Here is an 18,420-nt window from a genome sequence, read left to right as displayed (position 1 = left end):
TCTGTTTATATCATAGTAGATGCTGTATGATGCAGAAACAGATGCAAATAGCAGGGGGCACTAGAAAGCACTTCTACTTGCTGAATGATGAAATTTTGTTTTCCAAATTACATTCTTTTTGCTTAAATAATCTTGGCTTTTCATTCTTCTGTTGAAATTTTCTCTTTCTGCAAAGCCCTTCCCTTCCCTCAAATTATTCAAGAGCACATTTTAGTTCTATTTTCTCAATAAGTAAAAACTAACATTGAATAGCAGAAAAAGTAGCTTTGTTAGAGCTTGTACTTAGCCAAGACACAACAAAATTGCCCAATCTTTTGGGTAGCTTAAAGGTACAGGGATTTTCATGCACTTTTACCTTTTAAAAAAATTCATAAAAGAAGGGAATTGGGCAGTTTCTTTCATGCAAACTTTTGCTTTCAAGAGGGGAAAAATGACAGACTGAAGGCTTAGCAGGCAGTAGAAAAACTAAGGGTGCATCATCTCAGCCATTTTGGTGCAGTATTACCTCAGTTTTTCAAAAGAAGCTGTCCCAGCCTCATCCTTGTGGACCTGTTCTCGCTCCATGCGCTTTCCCTTACACTTCTCATCTCTCAAGGCCTTGGAGCTGGATTTGTGACGATATAACTTTTTGTGTGTTGGTCCATTATTGCCTAAAGTGCTCAGGTTATTATACTTTTTATCAAAGAAGGCAGAGCGAGAGTCCTCGTTATAACCAGGCATGTTTGCACGACCAGGATCACCTATTGCTGCTTTCCCATTGCTTTTACTCACACCCTTGACGGACCTGTGATTCTTAGTGGCTCCTGGTGACCCATTGTTGACTTTTTTCTTAGATTCCTGTGGTGTCCCAGCCAATATTTTGAGTGTTTTTAATTTTAGACTATTGGACTCAGGGGAATATAATATGTTGGGGTCCCCATGGTGCTGCATCGGTTCCCAAAGGGGCTCTATGGAGGCCATCATGAATCTCTGCACATCTGCCATACCAGAGGCAATGTTGGACAAGATATAGGAAGGCTCTTGAAATTCCCGCTGGTCATCATCTAGCAGGTTGTTGGTGTTGGTGCCCATGCTCATGTCGCTCCAGCCTGGGCTGCTGTCTTTCCCCAAAGCCCAATCTCCAGAAAGTCCCTTCTGACTTGTCATCTTCATAGAGGCCCCAGGATCACCATGTTGGATACATTCAGTCAGTGTCTTCCCCGTGGAGGATATGTTGTTGATTTGACCTCCCCCATGGCCAATGTCAGTTTGCATTTTCTCTCCATTGATTGCAGCCATGTATTTCCCTTTCTTTGTTGACTTAGGGACCTGGCGGAAGGTTTTACCAGATGGCTTTTCAATCCCTTTGTTGGTGACTTTGGGGGATTTTTTCCTGGTGTTTTTCTGAGAAGAGCTTTGGTTCATAGCCCCACTCTTGTTGGGTGAACTTTTCTTTCTTGATTTTGAAACTTTGTTGTTTGTATTCATTTGACTAGATGGATCATTAAACGTTGATAAGCAAGGGGTTTTTTGGAGCAGGCTGACAGAATCCTCATCGTTGAACATATGGAACTGAAACTGATGGTCATTTAAAGAAAATCCTTCCTCCACTTGGACTTGCTGTGAAAGTGTACTGCAGTCCCACTTGATCTTCTCCATATTGCCCAGTGGTCCTGGAACACCCTCTTGGAACCCTTTCAGTGTTCCTAATGTCTTTGTACTCTCACATCTGGTAATTTGAGGGGAAATACTGGGGGTGTCAGGTGGGGACAGCTCTGAGAGAGAAGAGTGGCGAAATTTGTCAGGAGTGAAGTTGGAGATATCCAGGAGGTCAGTGGACTCCTTTAGTGGTGCTATTTCATCAGTGTTCTGCTGGATCACCAGCTTAGGGCTGCAATGGGCCAGGAAGTCATCTGTGATATCATCATCACCATCCTTTTCACAGGATTTCAAGCTTAAAGAGCAATAATTGCCTGAATTGACAGAGAGTGGGGCCATGGAATCAAAGCTAAAGAGTTGACCATCATCTATATTGACTGGGCCTTGTTGGAAAGGAAAGCAGATCTCTGCATTATTAAAGTGACACAATTGATATGAGTCATCAGATGCAAGATGGGTGTCTTGCACAGAGGCATATAGGACCTTGTTGCAACTACTGCCACCGTTATTGAGACAGATTGGATTGTATGTTGTAGCTGTGAGATTATTTTCCATGGACACTACCTGGGAGACTCCAAATTCACTGGATTGGTTTGGAGCTGTCTCACTTGAGACTTCAGCTATGAATTTCTGGGGACTAGAAGCAGGCTTGTTGGGCCACACATTTTCATAGTCGCTTGATTCCATTTTGAAATTTTGGGATGACTGCTGTAGCTCAGACTCAGAAGGTGAGGAAAGCACGCAGTCCTGGGAAGGCTGGAGAGGTGCAAATGATTTTTCTGTTTGAGTGAGGCTGCCTTCATTTTGTTCTGGAGAATGTTGAGTGAAGTATGAGATACCAGTATTATTTGACAAGTCAGAAGCATCTAACAATGTCTGCAGGTACCCTCCAGGTATAACAGGTATATTGGTGGCAACATTAGCAGATGATAGAGGCATTTCAGAAGAGCAGGTTGTTGGTAGGAAAGTAGAATTCTTAGCAATCTTTGCTTCATGAAATTCAGATAAATTGGAACTGTTTGAGGTCCCAGGAACAGCTTCATTGTTTAAATTATCCTTGGAGGATCGGTCTTCCAAAAGAGGGCTCATCTGAACAACTGGCTTGCTTTCTTGCCCAGCTTTGAGTTTCTTAGATTTTAATCTGGCTTCACTTTTAAATTTGATTTTGTTGAGCACTCTTCTCTCTGGCCCCTTAAATTCTGTATCTTGAGATTTGAATTTCACTGAGTCTGGGCCTGTGATGTCATTTAAATGTGATCCATTTGCACAGTTAGGAGATTTCAGTGTACCTTTCAGGCTTCCATCTTCTTTATGACTACTAGCTTGCCTCTGATCACTGCAGAATGAAACTTGCTTACCACTTGCTGAAGTTTCCACGGATGGGATTCTTTGAATCCTGTGCCTGTTGCCAAGCTTAGATTTTCGTTTGCGAGTCGGTGGCAGGAATGACACCTCAAAGCTACCTGATTCAAAGCTTTGCTTTGGGCATAAGTGTGTCTTGTTGGATTCTGTGCTGCTGTTTCTCTGCTTCTTCTTCTTCTGCCAGAAGCCCTTTAAGGGTGCCAGCTTGGCATATTTGTTTAGCTGATGCTCACTCAAATTCACTGTTGTCTCACTAGCATCCACCCTGCCCAACTTCACCAGCATGTTCTTCTCACCTTTAAAGCGATTGATGATAATGTATTTGATAATAACAGGGGGCTCTTTACGGGTTACTTTTCTTCTTTTTTTGGGACACCATTCATCATCATCTTCCTCTTTGGAACCACCTGGCAGCCATTCCTTCCTCTCATTTACTTTTTCACCCTCTAGTGAGTCAACATCATATAGATAATCTTCACTGTACCTGACTTTTCTCTTTGCTCGCAGCCCATAGTTCTGCTGGGAGGAGGAGCTGCCAGAATTATTGTCCCGAGCCATATAGCGGGTACAGTCTTTGATCTCCCCCATGGCATCATAAGAGACCTCAATGAAGGAACTGTCATCACTGAAATTCCCTGATGCCTCCAAGGAATTGGCAAGATGGCCCTGCTTTGGATTCTTAAGTTGCCCTCCCTCAGTCCCACTGCATGATTTACTTAAGGCAGATTTTTCTCCATTATCCTTTCCATCTTTTTTCTCCACACCTTTGTCTTCCTGTCCTTCTTCTTTGCCCTTCTTCTTGTCCAGATTTTTATCTTCTTCCCCCCAGATGATGCTCATGTCAGGGACCTTGAATTGGGAAAGATCGCTGCTCTGCTTCAGGGTCCCACTCTTAGACTCCCGCTTGGGGCAGGTAGTAAAGACACTGGGAAAAAAGTTGAACTGGGCATCCTCCTGCATCAGAAGGGTGGTTTTGTCTCGAACATTGTCCTGAAAGGACTCATATCGAATTTTCAGGGAGCAGACATCACTGCCTAGTGTTGACTCATCATCATCAAACATGTAGTTATCCACATCTTCTTCAGAAAATAGGTTGACAGACAGCTCATTCTTGGAACAAAGGTCAAGCAGTTCAATTTTACTCTCACTAATGAAAGTCTCAAAGTAACCCCAATCCTGATTGGAATTTGCCAGTAAAGCCTCTTCTGTGTTGCACTTATCTAACAGTAATGCCTCATAATAACTTTTCTGAGCTGGATCCTCCAAATCAATGTCAGGTTTCTCAGCTTCTCGTCTATCTCCCGCCCTTGATTTGTGTAGGGGGAAGCCCAGGAGCTGGTCTGAGAGCAGCTGCTCTCCATATTTCATGTTTTCTCCAGCATTAATACACTGAATCCCTATATCAGAGACTGCACAGGTTTCGTAATCCCTATTTAGATCACCAACTTTTAAACTGATCCCTGGCTCAGGATCTACTGCATCCTTGGATTCCATGAAGCAGCCCAAGCAAGTCCGACTTGGCTGCATGAGGCAGTCCCCATTCAGAGCTGACATGCCTGCAGGCTCCATTATGGCAAATGAAGCTTTCTCACACTCATTTGGCAGTGACCATGTGTTCAGGCCTTTTCCAACACCAGATGTAAGGGAGATGGCATTCACAGAAGCACTATTAGCAGCATGCTCAGGTGCTTCAATCAGGCCCAGAGGAGAGGGAGGGCTCTGCATACAGGGCTTCTTGGAGGGCAGGGGCAAGAGACCCCTGGGATACATCAGGGTCTCTTTTTGAACCACTGGTATAGGCTGGACAGGTGCAGCAGCCTCTAGAGCTGCAAATGACTTCATTGCCATATCCTGGTTGTCTGAATCTAGAGAAAAGGGAATAAAATGACAGGAATAAAATTAAAGGTCTTAAACCAGACTCATTAACTGTCTTTCCCATGGTCAGTTTCTGGTACTTGATCTTATTATATAAGCTAAGCCTCAGTTTCTCTAGCTTTAGAACAAGAAGTTGCAAAGTTAAAAAACAACCCTGATTTTGTAGTCTATTCATGTAAGAAACATTTTTTAAGGCTCAGCTTTTCCTTCAGAGACTTTCCCCAGAAATAAGGAAATAATTGGACTGAGTACATGATCAACTAGAAAGTCAAGGCTTTCAGGGTAAGAAAATGCTCAGATGGGATCTTCATGGTTCTGAGCTATGAGGCTGTCTTATTTTTCAGACCTCTGTTCTGAAAGCTCATACTAAATCTAGATATCCCAAGACTCACATCAGGGCACATTTCTAATTGACTAGAAATTTTGAAGAACTTAAGTATTCATCTGGCAGAGATAATTTGAGAGAGCAAAGTGGTTGAATTAGATATGTCTTAGAGACCCATCTATCCCAGTTAGGGATTTGGTAGAATAAAATTTAGGATTAAGATAAATCTCAGAGGCATTCTAGACATAACCTGCCCAAACATTGTGGATACTAAAAATCTATGTTGGGAAAGATATTATGTACTATAATTAGATTCCCTTACCATTTTCTTTGACCCCATTAATCAGAGTGTTTTCTCCATTGGCTGAGGCAACAACAGCCTTATCTTGTTGGTTATCCATGAATGTAACCTCTTATTGTTTCATTCCAAGTCCAAATGTTGTCCAACCTGCACATTTCAGATATATATCAATCATTAAACTTGTTTTTCTCTGTTTTAAGGTTATTTCAGCTAGAGAGGTCTTAAAACGCTCACTGGAATTTACCTGTTTCCAGAGTGGCTTCATTACTGCTATTGTTTTTGTTTCATTGCTTATATCTACCATATAAATCAATTTGGAAACTCACACTTCATTCATACATCCTAGATCCTTCCACCCCTTCTAAGCCACCAAACTATTCAAATGTAAAATCTCAGGAAGCAGGCAAACTTACATCTTCTTCAAGATAATAACCCATTTAATTTAAGCATGGCTGTCCAATTATAAAGAATGCAAAGTGCAGTCCAGAGTAACTTGGGGTTAAAGGGTATGTTCTTGTGGAGATTGGTTTTATTTCTGTTTGCTTCATTTCTACTTCAGATGATCTGAAGCTCTCAAAAAACAAGCCAATTCATACATACACACATATATACATCACATTCAGTTATTCTCTCTCTGTGCCTTAAAATTCAACTGCTAAGAATGAAGAGGTAGACAATTCCTTTTTTGATTTCTTTACTTTAATGACTTTAACTCTGGTATTGACAAGTACTCCTCCAAGTCCACAGTAGAATTTTAAGATGGACTACAAAAATATCTGAAATTTATGAAAAATTCATAGCATCATCTGACATTTTAGGGCATAAAACACATATCTGTAGCCTCTTATCTCCTGGTCACCTACCTAGGTGGTAGATATATACCAAATGATAGAAGTCAAGACCACCGTAGATGAAGTGTCTACCATACACCACTACAACATCTGCAAATTCTTATTCTCCCCAATCCCCCTTTTTCTAGATTTTCTTCTCAGCCAAGTATCCATTTCTGTATTAAAAAGCACAGACTACTGATGGCCAAGCAGCTATTACAGTCATCTCAATTGTATACTCACTTCTTCTAATGCATGCATATACTATAAAAGGTAGGCACAACACCGAGGAAACAAAAAGCAGTAAGAAGATATAGTTTTACATAGTTCAATCCATATGATATTTTACCTACTTAAGCTTATTTCCTTATCTGTAAAATAATAAGTCTGTATTAGGCAATCATTCAGTTTTTTTTTTAAATGTTGGATGATCCTGGGTTTCTCCTGACATTCATATATGACAATTACCCCATTTTCCTCTTTTTATACAATATCAGACTTAGGAGTAGCCAATAAATCACAGGTGCCAGGGAAAAAAGAAAGTGATGTTTATTCTTGTATTTGCACAGAAAGAAGGGCTGGAGACTTTTAAGAGGTAGAAAGGAGTACTAGCTATATTAAAGTCCCCCTCCCTTGGCATGGAGGGCTCATTTGTGGTGGAACTGAATGGACAGATCAGATGGCTGAACCTCTGCCTCTGAGAGGACCCTATGGGTCAGATGGAATCATGGATTGCATCTTTCTTTTTAAGAAACTCAGTAGAACTTCAGGTATCATTTTACTCCTCTTTAATCCTCCACTAATTCCATCTTGGCAGGGACTTGAGAAGGGGAAAATTATTTGTAAATTTCAATAATTTGGTGTCTTCTTGTCTCTTATGCTTAAAGTTAAATACAAGGAAGTTCATTTTATCACCAGGAAGACCAAGTCACAGAGAAACAAAAATAAAACAACATCACAAAATAACATAATGGTAGATCAATGAAAGGAAACCAAGTCTCCTGACCAAAAGACTAGGTGTTTCTTTTTCTTAAAATACAAAATGGTTTTTGCATAATTCCTAACATTTCCAACTCTTGTTCCAAAAAAGCCTTTTGAAACATAAATTCCCATATGCTACTAATCTGTACTTCACCCCCTTTCAGGTAGTGAAATAAACAACTGTTGCTTCAGACAAGTATTGATTGTTAGTAAAAAGTAATTTACCATAAAATATATATAGGAGCAATAAATTTAAGTATGAAGAATTATCTAGTTTTGTCAGGTAATTCTGACAAGACTATGTCAGGGAACATGTTAGTGCTGTTGTAACTTTATTCTGGGATGTTATTTCCATAAGGACATAAATTTCCTTTAATAGAAAATCTGACCAAGCACCCAGGATTTATGGCTCTGCAGTAAAGGGAATACACACAGAGGAAATACAGTTTGGCAAGAGATAAAGAAGAGGTGCAGAGTGGTATGGGAGCTTGAGTTGGGAAAGGGTGAAAAGAGAATGTATGCACTCACTAGGGGGTAGGCTGCACACAGTTACAGAAATTATCTCATTTTGTACCTATAATAACCTTATATGATTGGTTCTACTAGGTTCCTATTTTTTTATTTTCAAAAGGATTTATTTATTTATTTATTTATTTGAGATTAAGGAAGGGAGGGGAAGAGAGGAGAGAAACATCAATGTGGGAGAGAAACACCCATCAGTTGCCTTTTGCATGCCCCCAACTGGACACCTGGACTACAACCCAGGCCTGTGCCCTGACTGGGAATCAAACTGGTGACCTTTCAATTTGCAGGACAATGCCCAACCCACTGAGCCATACCAGTCAGGGTGGTTCCCACTTTTTTAAAAAGAGAAAACTGAGTATCATAAATATTAACTTAACAGTGATCAATTGTTTGGGACATTGTTCTACAAAACTAGAAGGCTAAACCATAAACAGACAATCCATTAGTCCTTTCCTATGACTTCAAATCTCAGCTCTAAATGAGACAACCTAAAGGTATATGTTTTCTCACATTTTCATTTATTTATACCTTAGCTGTTTATAAAAATGAATTGGAAGGATTATAATTTTTTATAGTAATAATGCAAAAACAGTTCTGGGTTTGCCTTAGCTTTTCCCCGCTGATTAGAATTTTAGGACAACCTTTGTGGGGTTTTTAAAATCTATTTTGAGCTAAAATTGATAAACACTGTTTGAATAATGTACAACAAATGGCTTTGCTTATCATGGTAAATCATGCAGTGTAATGGCACTGAAATAATATTAGCATAGAGACAGGCATTTTGAAGCTAGGAAATGCTCAATTAAGCAAGAAAAGTAACCCTTCCTACTTGTTCTACCCCTTGGTTGGGCCTGAGGAGGGCTCATAGCTCATGTCCCAGTAGGCTGCTATGCTCTTTCCCAAGGATCTTTAAGCCTCAGGTCTCACAGTCCAGATGACCCACACCAACATTTGTGCTGGGGGCTGTCCTTGGCTTTTTCCAACTAAAAAAAGAGCAAGGCATAAAATAAATCATGTTTCTGCCTGTGAGCCTTCAACAACATAACCTTTGGGATCTGAGTAGTGATGATCTTTGGGATACCATTTAAATTAATTCAACAACTGACTAGGTTCCACTTGTGCTCATGTTAGTACCATGCACTGCAGCAGAAAAGACAGGCGAATCATATTAGATCTATGTTCTCAAGGTGTTCAGAGTATATTGGGAAAAACAAATTATAGACAAATTCTAACAAATGTGCAATACAGTGAAAGAGACACAACATTTGAGATGACCTTTAAAAATGGCCTTTCAAGAGGTATGTATGGGGAAGTATAGAGGAAAGAAAGGCATCCCAGGCTAAAGGAACTTTATCAGATGTCACGAGTCTCTCTGCACTACAGTGTATTCTGTAAACAATGGTTACAAAATCATATGCCTGAGAACTTGCTTTAAACATTTCTGTTTTGTCTTTCATTTAACACCGTTCTAAATCTCTCAACCTCTCAAGTTCTATTCTCCTTTCATTCTGTTTGTCTCCTATACTCCCCAAACATTCTAAGCTTCTCTGTTCCTTTAATATGCTTGATCATTTTTTTTTGTTTCCAGGCTTCTTGCACTTGATATTCTCTCTACCTAGGATGCCTCCCCCAACCTTCTCCCTTTCCCCATTCCTCCCATTTCTCCCCTTTCTAGCTTCCTCTTCACTTCACTCTCCTATTCCCTCAGTTTTTCATTGACAACTTCCTCGACTCTCCCCACCTCAAAATTAGTTTCTTCCCTTCTTTGTGTTCCCAAAGAACTTTGATTTCCTTTGTGTTCATCACTTCATATAAACATTACTTGTTTATATCTGATAACCTCAGAAGACTTAGTGCCCTCCAACTCCACAAGGCTTAGCTCGGAGAGTGCTTAGAATGTGATATGTATTCTGCAAAAGTTGATTAGATGACAATGTTGAATGGTGAGATAATATGGGGGAGAATTCAAAGATAGTAGGCATTTGACTAAAATATCAGGTACATTCAATAAAATATGGCAGAAAAGATAAAAGCTATACTCTGGAAGCCACCCCAATCTTAATTCAGACACACACTTAAGGGTTTTGGGTAGAGGAATTCTATGATTAGAATATTAGGACCAATGAGAGTGGAAGAATCAGGGGTAGGGAAATACATTAGGAGACAATGTTCAGGGGTGAGAGGTCAAGATTAGATTTAGGGAGCAGAAAATAGAAATAAAAAGGAGATGTAAGATTTAAGGAAAAATGCAGTGTCCTGTATAGACTTGGAAAATAATTTAGATGTGCCAGGTGAGGGAGCAGAAGTCGGCAAAAAGATAGAAGTGAAAGAGATCAAGGAGTTAACAGATGGTCATGAAAGGAGCATTAGGGATGATTGGGTTCCAGGCCAGAGCAGCCTTAGTAATATAGGTGCCAGGATCTTCATGAGATTAAAGCAAGGCAAGTAATAAGCTCAAATGTCAGGTCCAACATGGATAATGAAGCTGAAAAGGATCTTTGCTGTCATACTGGCAAAGAGACAACAAAACCACAAGCTGTTATAGATGGGGAATCTACAGGTGTGGTTAGGGACTTAAATGGAACAAGCAGATGGAACTGCTATAGCAAACGGGTACAGAGAAGGCTTCCAGGCTAGTCTAGCCAAGCTCTGTCTAGTTTGATTTTGCCCAGTTCAACTCCAGTCAGTATGATGAATGACAGAATCAGCAATAGTAAGAGAACACATTCTTATCCATAATGTTGCTTGGCTAATTTGATTTTCTAATACCTACCAGAATTTTAAAATATCAGGTTAGAAATATGGAGGCATAATGCATTTCAGTACAGAAAACAGGCTTAAATGAGGAGCCATATAAGTTTTTTTTTTGTCTGCTTGTGTCTGGCTTATTTTATTTAGCACAACATCCTCAAGGTCCTCCATGTTGTAGCATGTGACAGAATGTCCTTCCTTTTTAAGGCCAAATAATATTCTAGTTTATGTCTATACAACATTCTGTTTTTCTGTTTATCTGACAAGGGACTCTTGGACTGCTTCAACTTCTGAGCCATTGTGAGTAGCGCTGCTGTGAACGTGGTGTGCAGTACAGATGCCTCTTTGGGAGCCTGCTCTGAATCCTTCTGGGTATGCACCCAGCAGTGAGATTGCTGGCTCATGTGACAGTGTCTATTTTATATATTTTTTATTGAATTTTAAATTTTTGGAGGAACTGCTATGTCATATTCTGTAGTGATGGCACCATTTTACATTTCTACTAACAGAGCCTAAGGGTTCTAATTTCTCCACATCCTTGCCAGCACTTGTTATTTGCTGAGTTTTTAATGTATTTTATTTATTATGCAATTACAGTTGTCCCATTTCCCCCCTTCATTCCCCTCCACCCTGTACACCCTCTCCCACCCACATCCCCCCTTTTTAGTTCATGTCCATGTGTCATACTTATAAGTTCTTTAGCTTCTACATTTCTCATACTATTCTTAACCTCCCCTATCAATTTTCAACCTACAACCTATGCTACTTATTCTCTGTACCTTTTCCCCCCTCTCTCCTCCTCCCACTCCCCTGTTGCTAACCATCCATGCGATATCCATTTCTGTGGTTCTGTTCCTGCTCTAGTTGTTTGCTTAGTTTCTTTTGGTTTTGCTTTAGGTGTGGTTGTTAATAATTGTGAGTTTGCTGTCCTTTTACTATACATTTTTTTAATCTTCTTTTCTTAGATAAGGCCCTTTAACATTTCATAAAATAAGGGCTTAGTGATGATGAACTCCTTTAACTTGACCTTATCTGAGAAGCACTTTATCTGCCCTTCCATTCTAAATGAAAGCTCTGCTGGATAGAGCAATCTGGGATGTAGGTCCTTGTGTTTCATGACTTGGGATATTTCTTTCCAGCCCCTTCTTGCCTGCAAGGTCTCTTCTGAGAAATCAGCTGACAGTCTGATGGGAATTCCTTTGTAGGTGACTGTCCCCTTATCTCTTGCTGCTTCTAGGATTCTCTCCTTCATTTTTACCTTGGATAATGTAATGATGATATGCCTTGGTGTGTTTCTTCTTGGGTCCAACTTCTTTGGGGCTCTCTGAGCTTCCTGGACTTCCTGGAAGTCTATTTCCTTTGCCAGAATGGGGAAGTTCTCCTTTATTATTTGTTCTAATATGTTTTCAATCTGTTGTTCTTCCTCTTCCCCTTCTGGTACCCCTATAATTTGGATGTTGGAACGTTTAAAGATGTCCTGGAGGTTCCTAAGCTTCTCCTCATTTTTTTGAATTCTTATTTCTCCATTCTTTTCTGTTTGGTTGTTTCTTTCTTCCTTCTGGTCCACTCTATTGTTTTGAGTCCCAGTTTCCTTCCCATCACTATTGGTTCCCTGTGCATTTTCCTTCATTTCTTTTATCGTAAACTGCATTTGTTCATCTAATTTGTGACCAAAATCAACCAATTCTGTGAGCTTCCTGATCATCAGTGTTTTGAACTGTGCATCTGATAGGTTAGCTATATCTTGGTCGCTCAAAAGGATGAGTTCTGGGGCACTGATTTGTACTTCTGTTTGAGCCATCTCTCTCTCTCTCTCTCTCTCTCTTTCTTTTGGTCTGGTCTCTCCTGTTAAGGTGAGGGGCAGAGCCTTAGATGTTCACCAGGGCTGGGCATGCCAGTCGCTAGATTGTGACGTTGTATGTGGGGGGCGGGGTCGAGAGGGAACAATGGCGGTGGATCCATTCTCTGTGGGACCTCAGTCCCTTTTCTGGGATCCTGGGTTGAGTGCTCTGCCCTGCTCCACAATTGCTGCCTCACTGGGTCTGCCAGCTGCTGCTTGCATACTCAGGGTCCACCCACTGCAATCCTGTGCTCCCCAGATGCCTACGTGTCCCCAGATGCCCTATGCACCCAACTCTCTCTGCTCTCCACACTGCGAACTGCGCCTGGCTGCTCGTCTCTGGCCCTCCTACCGGTCTGGATGAATGGGTCTATTTCAACTTCTTGGCTGTCCGACTTCCATTCAGATGAATTTTCTGTCAGTTCTGGATGTTATTCTGCCTCTAAATTGTTGCTCCAATCTTAGTTGTGTGTGGAGGTACGGTGCATCCACCTATGCCTCCATCTTGGTTGGAAGTATAAGTTTTTTTTAAAAAGATTTTATTTATTTATTTAGAGAGGGGGTAGGGAGAGAAAGAGAGGGAGAGAAACATCAATGCGTGGTTGCCTCTCTCTTGGACTCCACTGGGGATCTGCCACAGCCCAGGCATGTGTCCTGACTGGGAAGCAAACTGGTGACCCTTTGGTTCCCAGCCTGTGCTCAACCCACTAAGCTACGCCAGCCAGGGCAAAGTTTTAAAAGATTATGGGTGAGATAGACATCAAAAAGAGATTATCACAATTAAATGAAAGAATTCTATGTATCTCAAAAGTATACTATGAATTTATTTCATCTCTCATGATCAAGATTCCAAAACTCAAAATATGCAGAAGCTCATACAGAAGAGGTGATGTCATGTAAAGGACAGAGTACAACCAGTAACTAGCTAGGTGTCCTCAGAAAAGCTTCTTCCATTCACTGTTCCTAACTTTTATTCACTATGCAATAAGAGAGTTGAACTGGATTACATGTGAGGACTCTTCTAGCTTTGAGCAATCTATAATTCATTTAGTTCATTTTTGAACCACATGATCTTTTTATACATATTATTGATTATGCTATTACAGTTGTCCCAATTTTCCCTCTTTGCCCTCTGCCAAGTACCCCCTTTCCTCCATCAGTCTTCCACTTTAGGTCATGTCCATGGGGCATACATATATGTTCTTTGGCTTCTCCATTTCCTGTATTATTCTTGACATCTGCCTGTCTATTTTGTACTACCAATTATACTTCTTAATCCCTGTACCTTTTCTCTCATTCTCCCTCTCCCATAAGATAACCCTCCAAATGATCTCCATACCTATGATTCTGTTCCTGTTCTCATTGTTTGCTTAGGTTTTTTTAGATTTAGTTGTTGATGGCTGTGAATTTGTTGCCTTTTCAATTTTCATTGGTTTGATCTTCTTCTTCTTAAACAAGTCACTTTAACATTTTATGTAATAATGGCTAGGTGATGATGAACTCCTTTAGCTTTACCTTGTCTGGGAAGCATGTTATCTGTCCTTCCATTCTAAATGATAGCTTTACTGGATAGAGCAATCTAGCTTTTAGGTCCTTGCTTTTCCTCACTTTGAATACTTCTTGCCAGTCCCGTCTAGTTTGCAAAGTTTCTTTTGAGAAATCAGCTGACAATCTTATGGGTACTCTTTTGGAGGTAACTCTCTGCTTTTCTCTTGCTGCTTTTAAGATTTTCTCTGTCTTTAACATTTGACATTTTAATGATGATGTGTATTGGTGTGGTCTTCTTTGGGTTCAATTTGTTTGGGACTCTCTGTGCTTCCTGGACTTTTGCGTCTATTTCCTTTGACAAATTAAGGAAGTTTCCTTTCATTATTTTTTCAAACAAGTTTTCAATTTCTCCTCCTCCTCCTTCTCCTCCTTTTCTTCCTCCTGACATCCCTATGATTTGGATGTTTGTACATTTGGAGGTGTCCCAGAGGGGCCTTATTCTAGCCTTGCTTTTTTAAAATTATTTTTTTCTTCTTGTTGTTCTGGTTGAATGCTTATTTCTTCCTTGTGTTCCAAATTGTTGATTTGAATCCCAGCTTCCTCCCCTCCACTGATGGCTCCCTATAGATTTATCTTTCTTTCACTTAGTGTAAACTTCATTTCTTCTTTTATGTTGTAGCTGAATTCAATGAGTTCTTTGAGCATCCTGATCACTAATGTTTTGAACTCTGCATTTGATATGTTGGTCATCTCCATTTTGTTTATTTTTTTTCTGGGCCATGTTTATTTGTCTCCTCAATTGGGCAGCCTCTTTGTGTTTGTTTCTGTGTGTTAGGTAGAGCTGCTTTGACTCCCTGTCTTAGTAGAATGGCCTATTGTAGAAAAGGCACCTGTAAATTATGTGGGTAATTGCCAGGGTAGGGCATCCCTCTTTACCTCTTTGTGGATTTGTGGGCAGGGGGAGGGCTCAGAAAAGGGACAGTGCAGCTGCCTGGCATCTGGAGGTTTGCTGGGCACTTTCCCTGTTTCCAGTCACTTCATCCACTTCCCATATGCAACTGGCACCCTTCCAGCTGTTGCCCTGGTGGTGAATCCCAGAGTGTGTGGGCTTGTGTATATTCTAAGTCCTGTGGGCCCTTTCAGCTGAGTCTCCTGAAAATTAGATAATATCTCCTGCTGACCCAACCCCAACTGATTTTTACAGCCAGAAGTTATGGGTATTTATCTTCCTGGCACTGGAATCTTGGACTGTGTGTTCTGGCCTGGGGCTGGGATGGCTCATTCCCAGTGTATCCCTTCCAATTTTTATCCACCATATGTGAATTTGGGATCATCGATTCTTCCACCCCCACTCCCTCTCTGCACTGTACTGTGTCTCCATGCCTCTCCATTTGTCTCTGTGACTCCATTGCTCCTACCAGTCTGGACGAATGTGGGTTCTTTAGATCCTTGGTTGTTGGACTTCCATACAGCTTGATTTTCTGATAGTTCTGGGTGTTTTTTGTTTTGAGATCTAGTTGTAATTCTTTTCTATGGTTGTGTGAGGAGGTGTCTACCTACACCTCCATCTTGACCAGAAGTCCATTTTTTAATTACAAATTGAAATGACATATACAAGGGGAAAAATCACATATATGAAGAGTTCTGGTCTAAGTTTTGTGTGACACCAAGATGAACCTAAGAGGTACACTTAAGGGAGCCATTTACTGTCTTCCATCTCATGTCCCTTCCTGTATTTCTCTGATTATTGTATATTCCTACCCCAATCCTGACAGCAAGAGCAAACGGGGTGCTTCTGCTGGTGTCCGGGTTCTTTATGTTCTGCCTGCCTTCATTTTTGGCAGCTACCAGTCTAAGGCAATGTGTGTGCGTACTCTACCAGGTTCCTGGGAAGCAGTTATAATAGCTGCGTTTCTGTCTCATGTTGAGCTCATTGGCTTAACATTTGGGTCTATCTTCCTCTTCTTTCCTCCCTTCTCACACTGTTCTTAACTGTGCCACCCTTTCTGGCACTACCCTAAAGATATTTCTGAAAAGACCAAGTGCATAAAACCATAAACCAATGAGAAAGTATGTGAAAATGTCTATTTTAAAGCACTATACAAATGCCAGAACACCAACTATGAATAAAGGATATAAATAAACAAGCAGAGGCTGTCACAGGACAAGTCAGCAATAGTCAGCCTGTAGTCTTAATTTTTAAACTTTTAAATCATAGATAGCTCTGTTTCACTGGCACATCTGAATCCCTTTGCCTTTCCAAAAATAAATTTATTTTCAGGACTTTTCCATCCTGGTTTCTTTTTCAAGTCCAAGGAACAAGTGGTAGAGAAGTCCAGTCACTGTTTGTCAGGTAAAGAATGGGGTATTTTTTCCAAGGAAAGTCTCTTTCTTCTTGTCACTAGAGCCATATGGGCAGTATAGTGGCACATTAAGCATAGAGAGAAAAACCCGGAACACCCACTGATGTGTACAACATAGGGAGTCCTTGGAATGATTGTGTCATAGTAGCATGGCACCTTGTAAAAATGAGTTTATACAAGGACTGTGTCCTAATCACAGAGTGCATTTGTTGCCAGGCAGCATTGAGTACATTTAATGGTTGAGTGTGGCAACTGTAGGATGAATGATCTTTTGACTTTCTCCATATGGTTTCTAATTTCTTTCTTACTTCTAATCTATGCCATTAATTGCATTTAAAAATGTTATTAAATTCTTTTCAGGGATATAATCACTGAACCATAGGACTAGAAGGATCTTGGAAGACAGTCTACTCCCATACTCCCTATTTTACAATTGGTAACAAAGTCCAAGAAAGGGAAAACTACTTGCTCAGTGTCATACAGTGAGTTGATAACATACACACATCCTTGAAAATAGCCCCATGGCACCAAATTATCTATTAAAAATAACTACTAATCATAAGGCTTCTAACTTTTTATTTGTCTTTATTGGAGTAAATGGTATCAAAAATAAGAAAAATGTCTTTGCTTATCCCAAGAGAGGGAGTGGAATGTAGTGAGGAAAAAGCCAAACCATGAATCCATCTGGGAAGCAGACACTGTTCTTCCAGCCTCTGTACTTTAAAGCGCTCTTTTGTCAGCATGAGGCATACCAGTCTAAGCACCATGTTTCTCTCCTCCACCCATTATGTTCATGTACACTCAAAATATCATGGTGTCTTTCTTCTCTCATTGTAGAAGCAGGATCATGCATACTACACCAGAGTTAGAAGAAAAATGGAGCTGGGAGTTCTTTTGATCAGAAAGTGCTAAAATGAATTCAACTATTTAATAATGCCTAGTTAAAACACCACTTGAAATTTTGGATGGGGCATTGAAGAACCAGGGATACTGCAAGTAAAAAGGTTTTTGGAAAAGTCCCAAGTGATCATAGCAGTTTTTACAAATATTCTTTTACTTATCTCTTACTTTATCCTAGCCATCAAAGCAGGAAACAAATATACAGAGATAAACATCAAATTTTTAATTTAGAACCCATAAATAATTTCAGACATCTCTACTTATTTCATGATAGAACAGCTATTTTTTGGTAAGTAGACAAGAGTCATCTGTAAATGGTTCCAAGTAAATTGAGGACAACACATAACCAAACACAAAACATCCATGAACAAAAGTAATATGATTACGTTGGCCCAGGAATTTGAAATCAATCTTGGTCCTAATATAGTCTTCCAATGAGAAGAGGAGCAAGCTCTTACAGCTAACCAGAGATCTCAGTTCCACTATTTGGAAAACCTCTGGCCTTTCTTTCTAATTTCAGGAATGGTTCCCTTGTAAGATGGGTACTTATCCTGTTCTAAGCAGTGAATAACAGCATCGTTCAACACTGATGAAAATATTTGGATTTGAGGGTTAGTTGAGCATCCCATTTTTTTTACCTCTCTTGTCTACATGGAACCCAGCTGGTTGGAAGGCTGGTACTGTCTCATGAGTGTGGATGTACATTAACTATGTCCACAATTATTCAATGTTTTATATGTCATGAGGAAAACAGAAGTGGGAAACACAAGCTCTATTGCCAAGGCACTTACAGTCTAGAAGTAGGGCTATACTTGGTATAGCAGTTTCTCTCAGTATGATAAGTCTTCAATAGGTTCAGATATTTATTTTCGTATTTTTATTTTGCTTTCAAATTATTCTAGCCTTTTCAATCTCCAGGAAAGATCTTCCAAATATTGGACCAACTAGGATTTCTTTCATCAAGGAAAAAAAATCCCTCTAATTCATGTGCCCACGGCTTAGGAAAATTAATTCATCTTTGACCACCTCATAAAGACAAGTGCGAGTTAAAACTTGACTCTGGACTTGCTCTTATTAAATACACAGCTGCTAGGCTACTCCTAGCAAGTGGTGAGTCTATTGTTTTAGACCCTATCTCACCCTTATACTCTTTTTGCAGATATACTTGTAGTAGAGCTTGGCAGCCACTCTGAAACTAATAGGCTGGTAGAGGTCTGCACTTTTTCACAACCAGTACATCT

The 18,420-nt window shown here is 40.2% G+C and overlaps 1 protein-coding gene across 5 annotated transcripts in view; it reads right to left on the bottom strand.

Moving 5' to 3' along the window:
* The window catches only part of NEXMIF (neurite extension and migration factor), a 189,461-nt gene that overhangs the window by 5,219 nt on the left and 165,822 nt on the right, over positions 1–18,420 (bottom strand). For all 5 annotated transcript variants that reach the window (XM_028522302.2, XM_036016889.1, XM_028522301.2 and 2 more), the window contains 2 exons: positions 5,523–5,648; positions 506–4,865 (listed from right to left, as the gene is read on the bottom strand). In XM_028522302.2, coding sequence (XP_028378103.1) covers positions 506–4,865; positions 5,523–5,601 — 4,439 coding nt within the window. In that variant the 5' untranslated portion in view covers positions 5,602–5,648. The remainder of the gene's footprint in view (positions 1–505; positions 4,866–5,522; positions 5,649–18,420) is intronic.

Source organism: Phyllostomus discolor, chromosome X, assembly GCF_004126475.2.
Source record: "Phyllostomus discolor isolate MPI-MPIP mPhyDis1 chromosome X, mPhyDis1.pri.v3, whole genome shotgun sequence".
NCBI classification, from domain to species: Eukaryota; Metazoa; Chordata; class Mammalia; order Chiroptera; family Phyllostomidae; genus Phyllostomus; species Phyllostomus discolor.
This window is presented reverse-complemented; position numbering and strand designations above follow the sequence as displayed.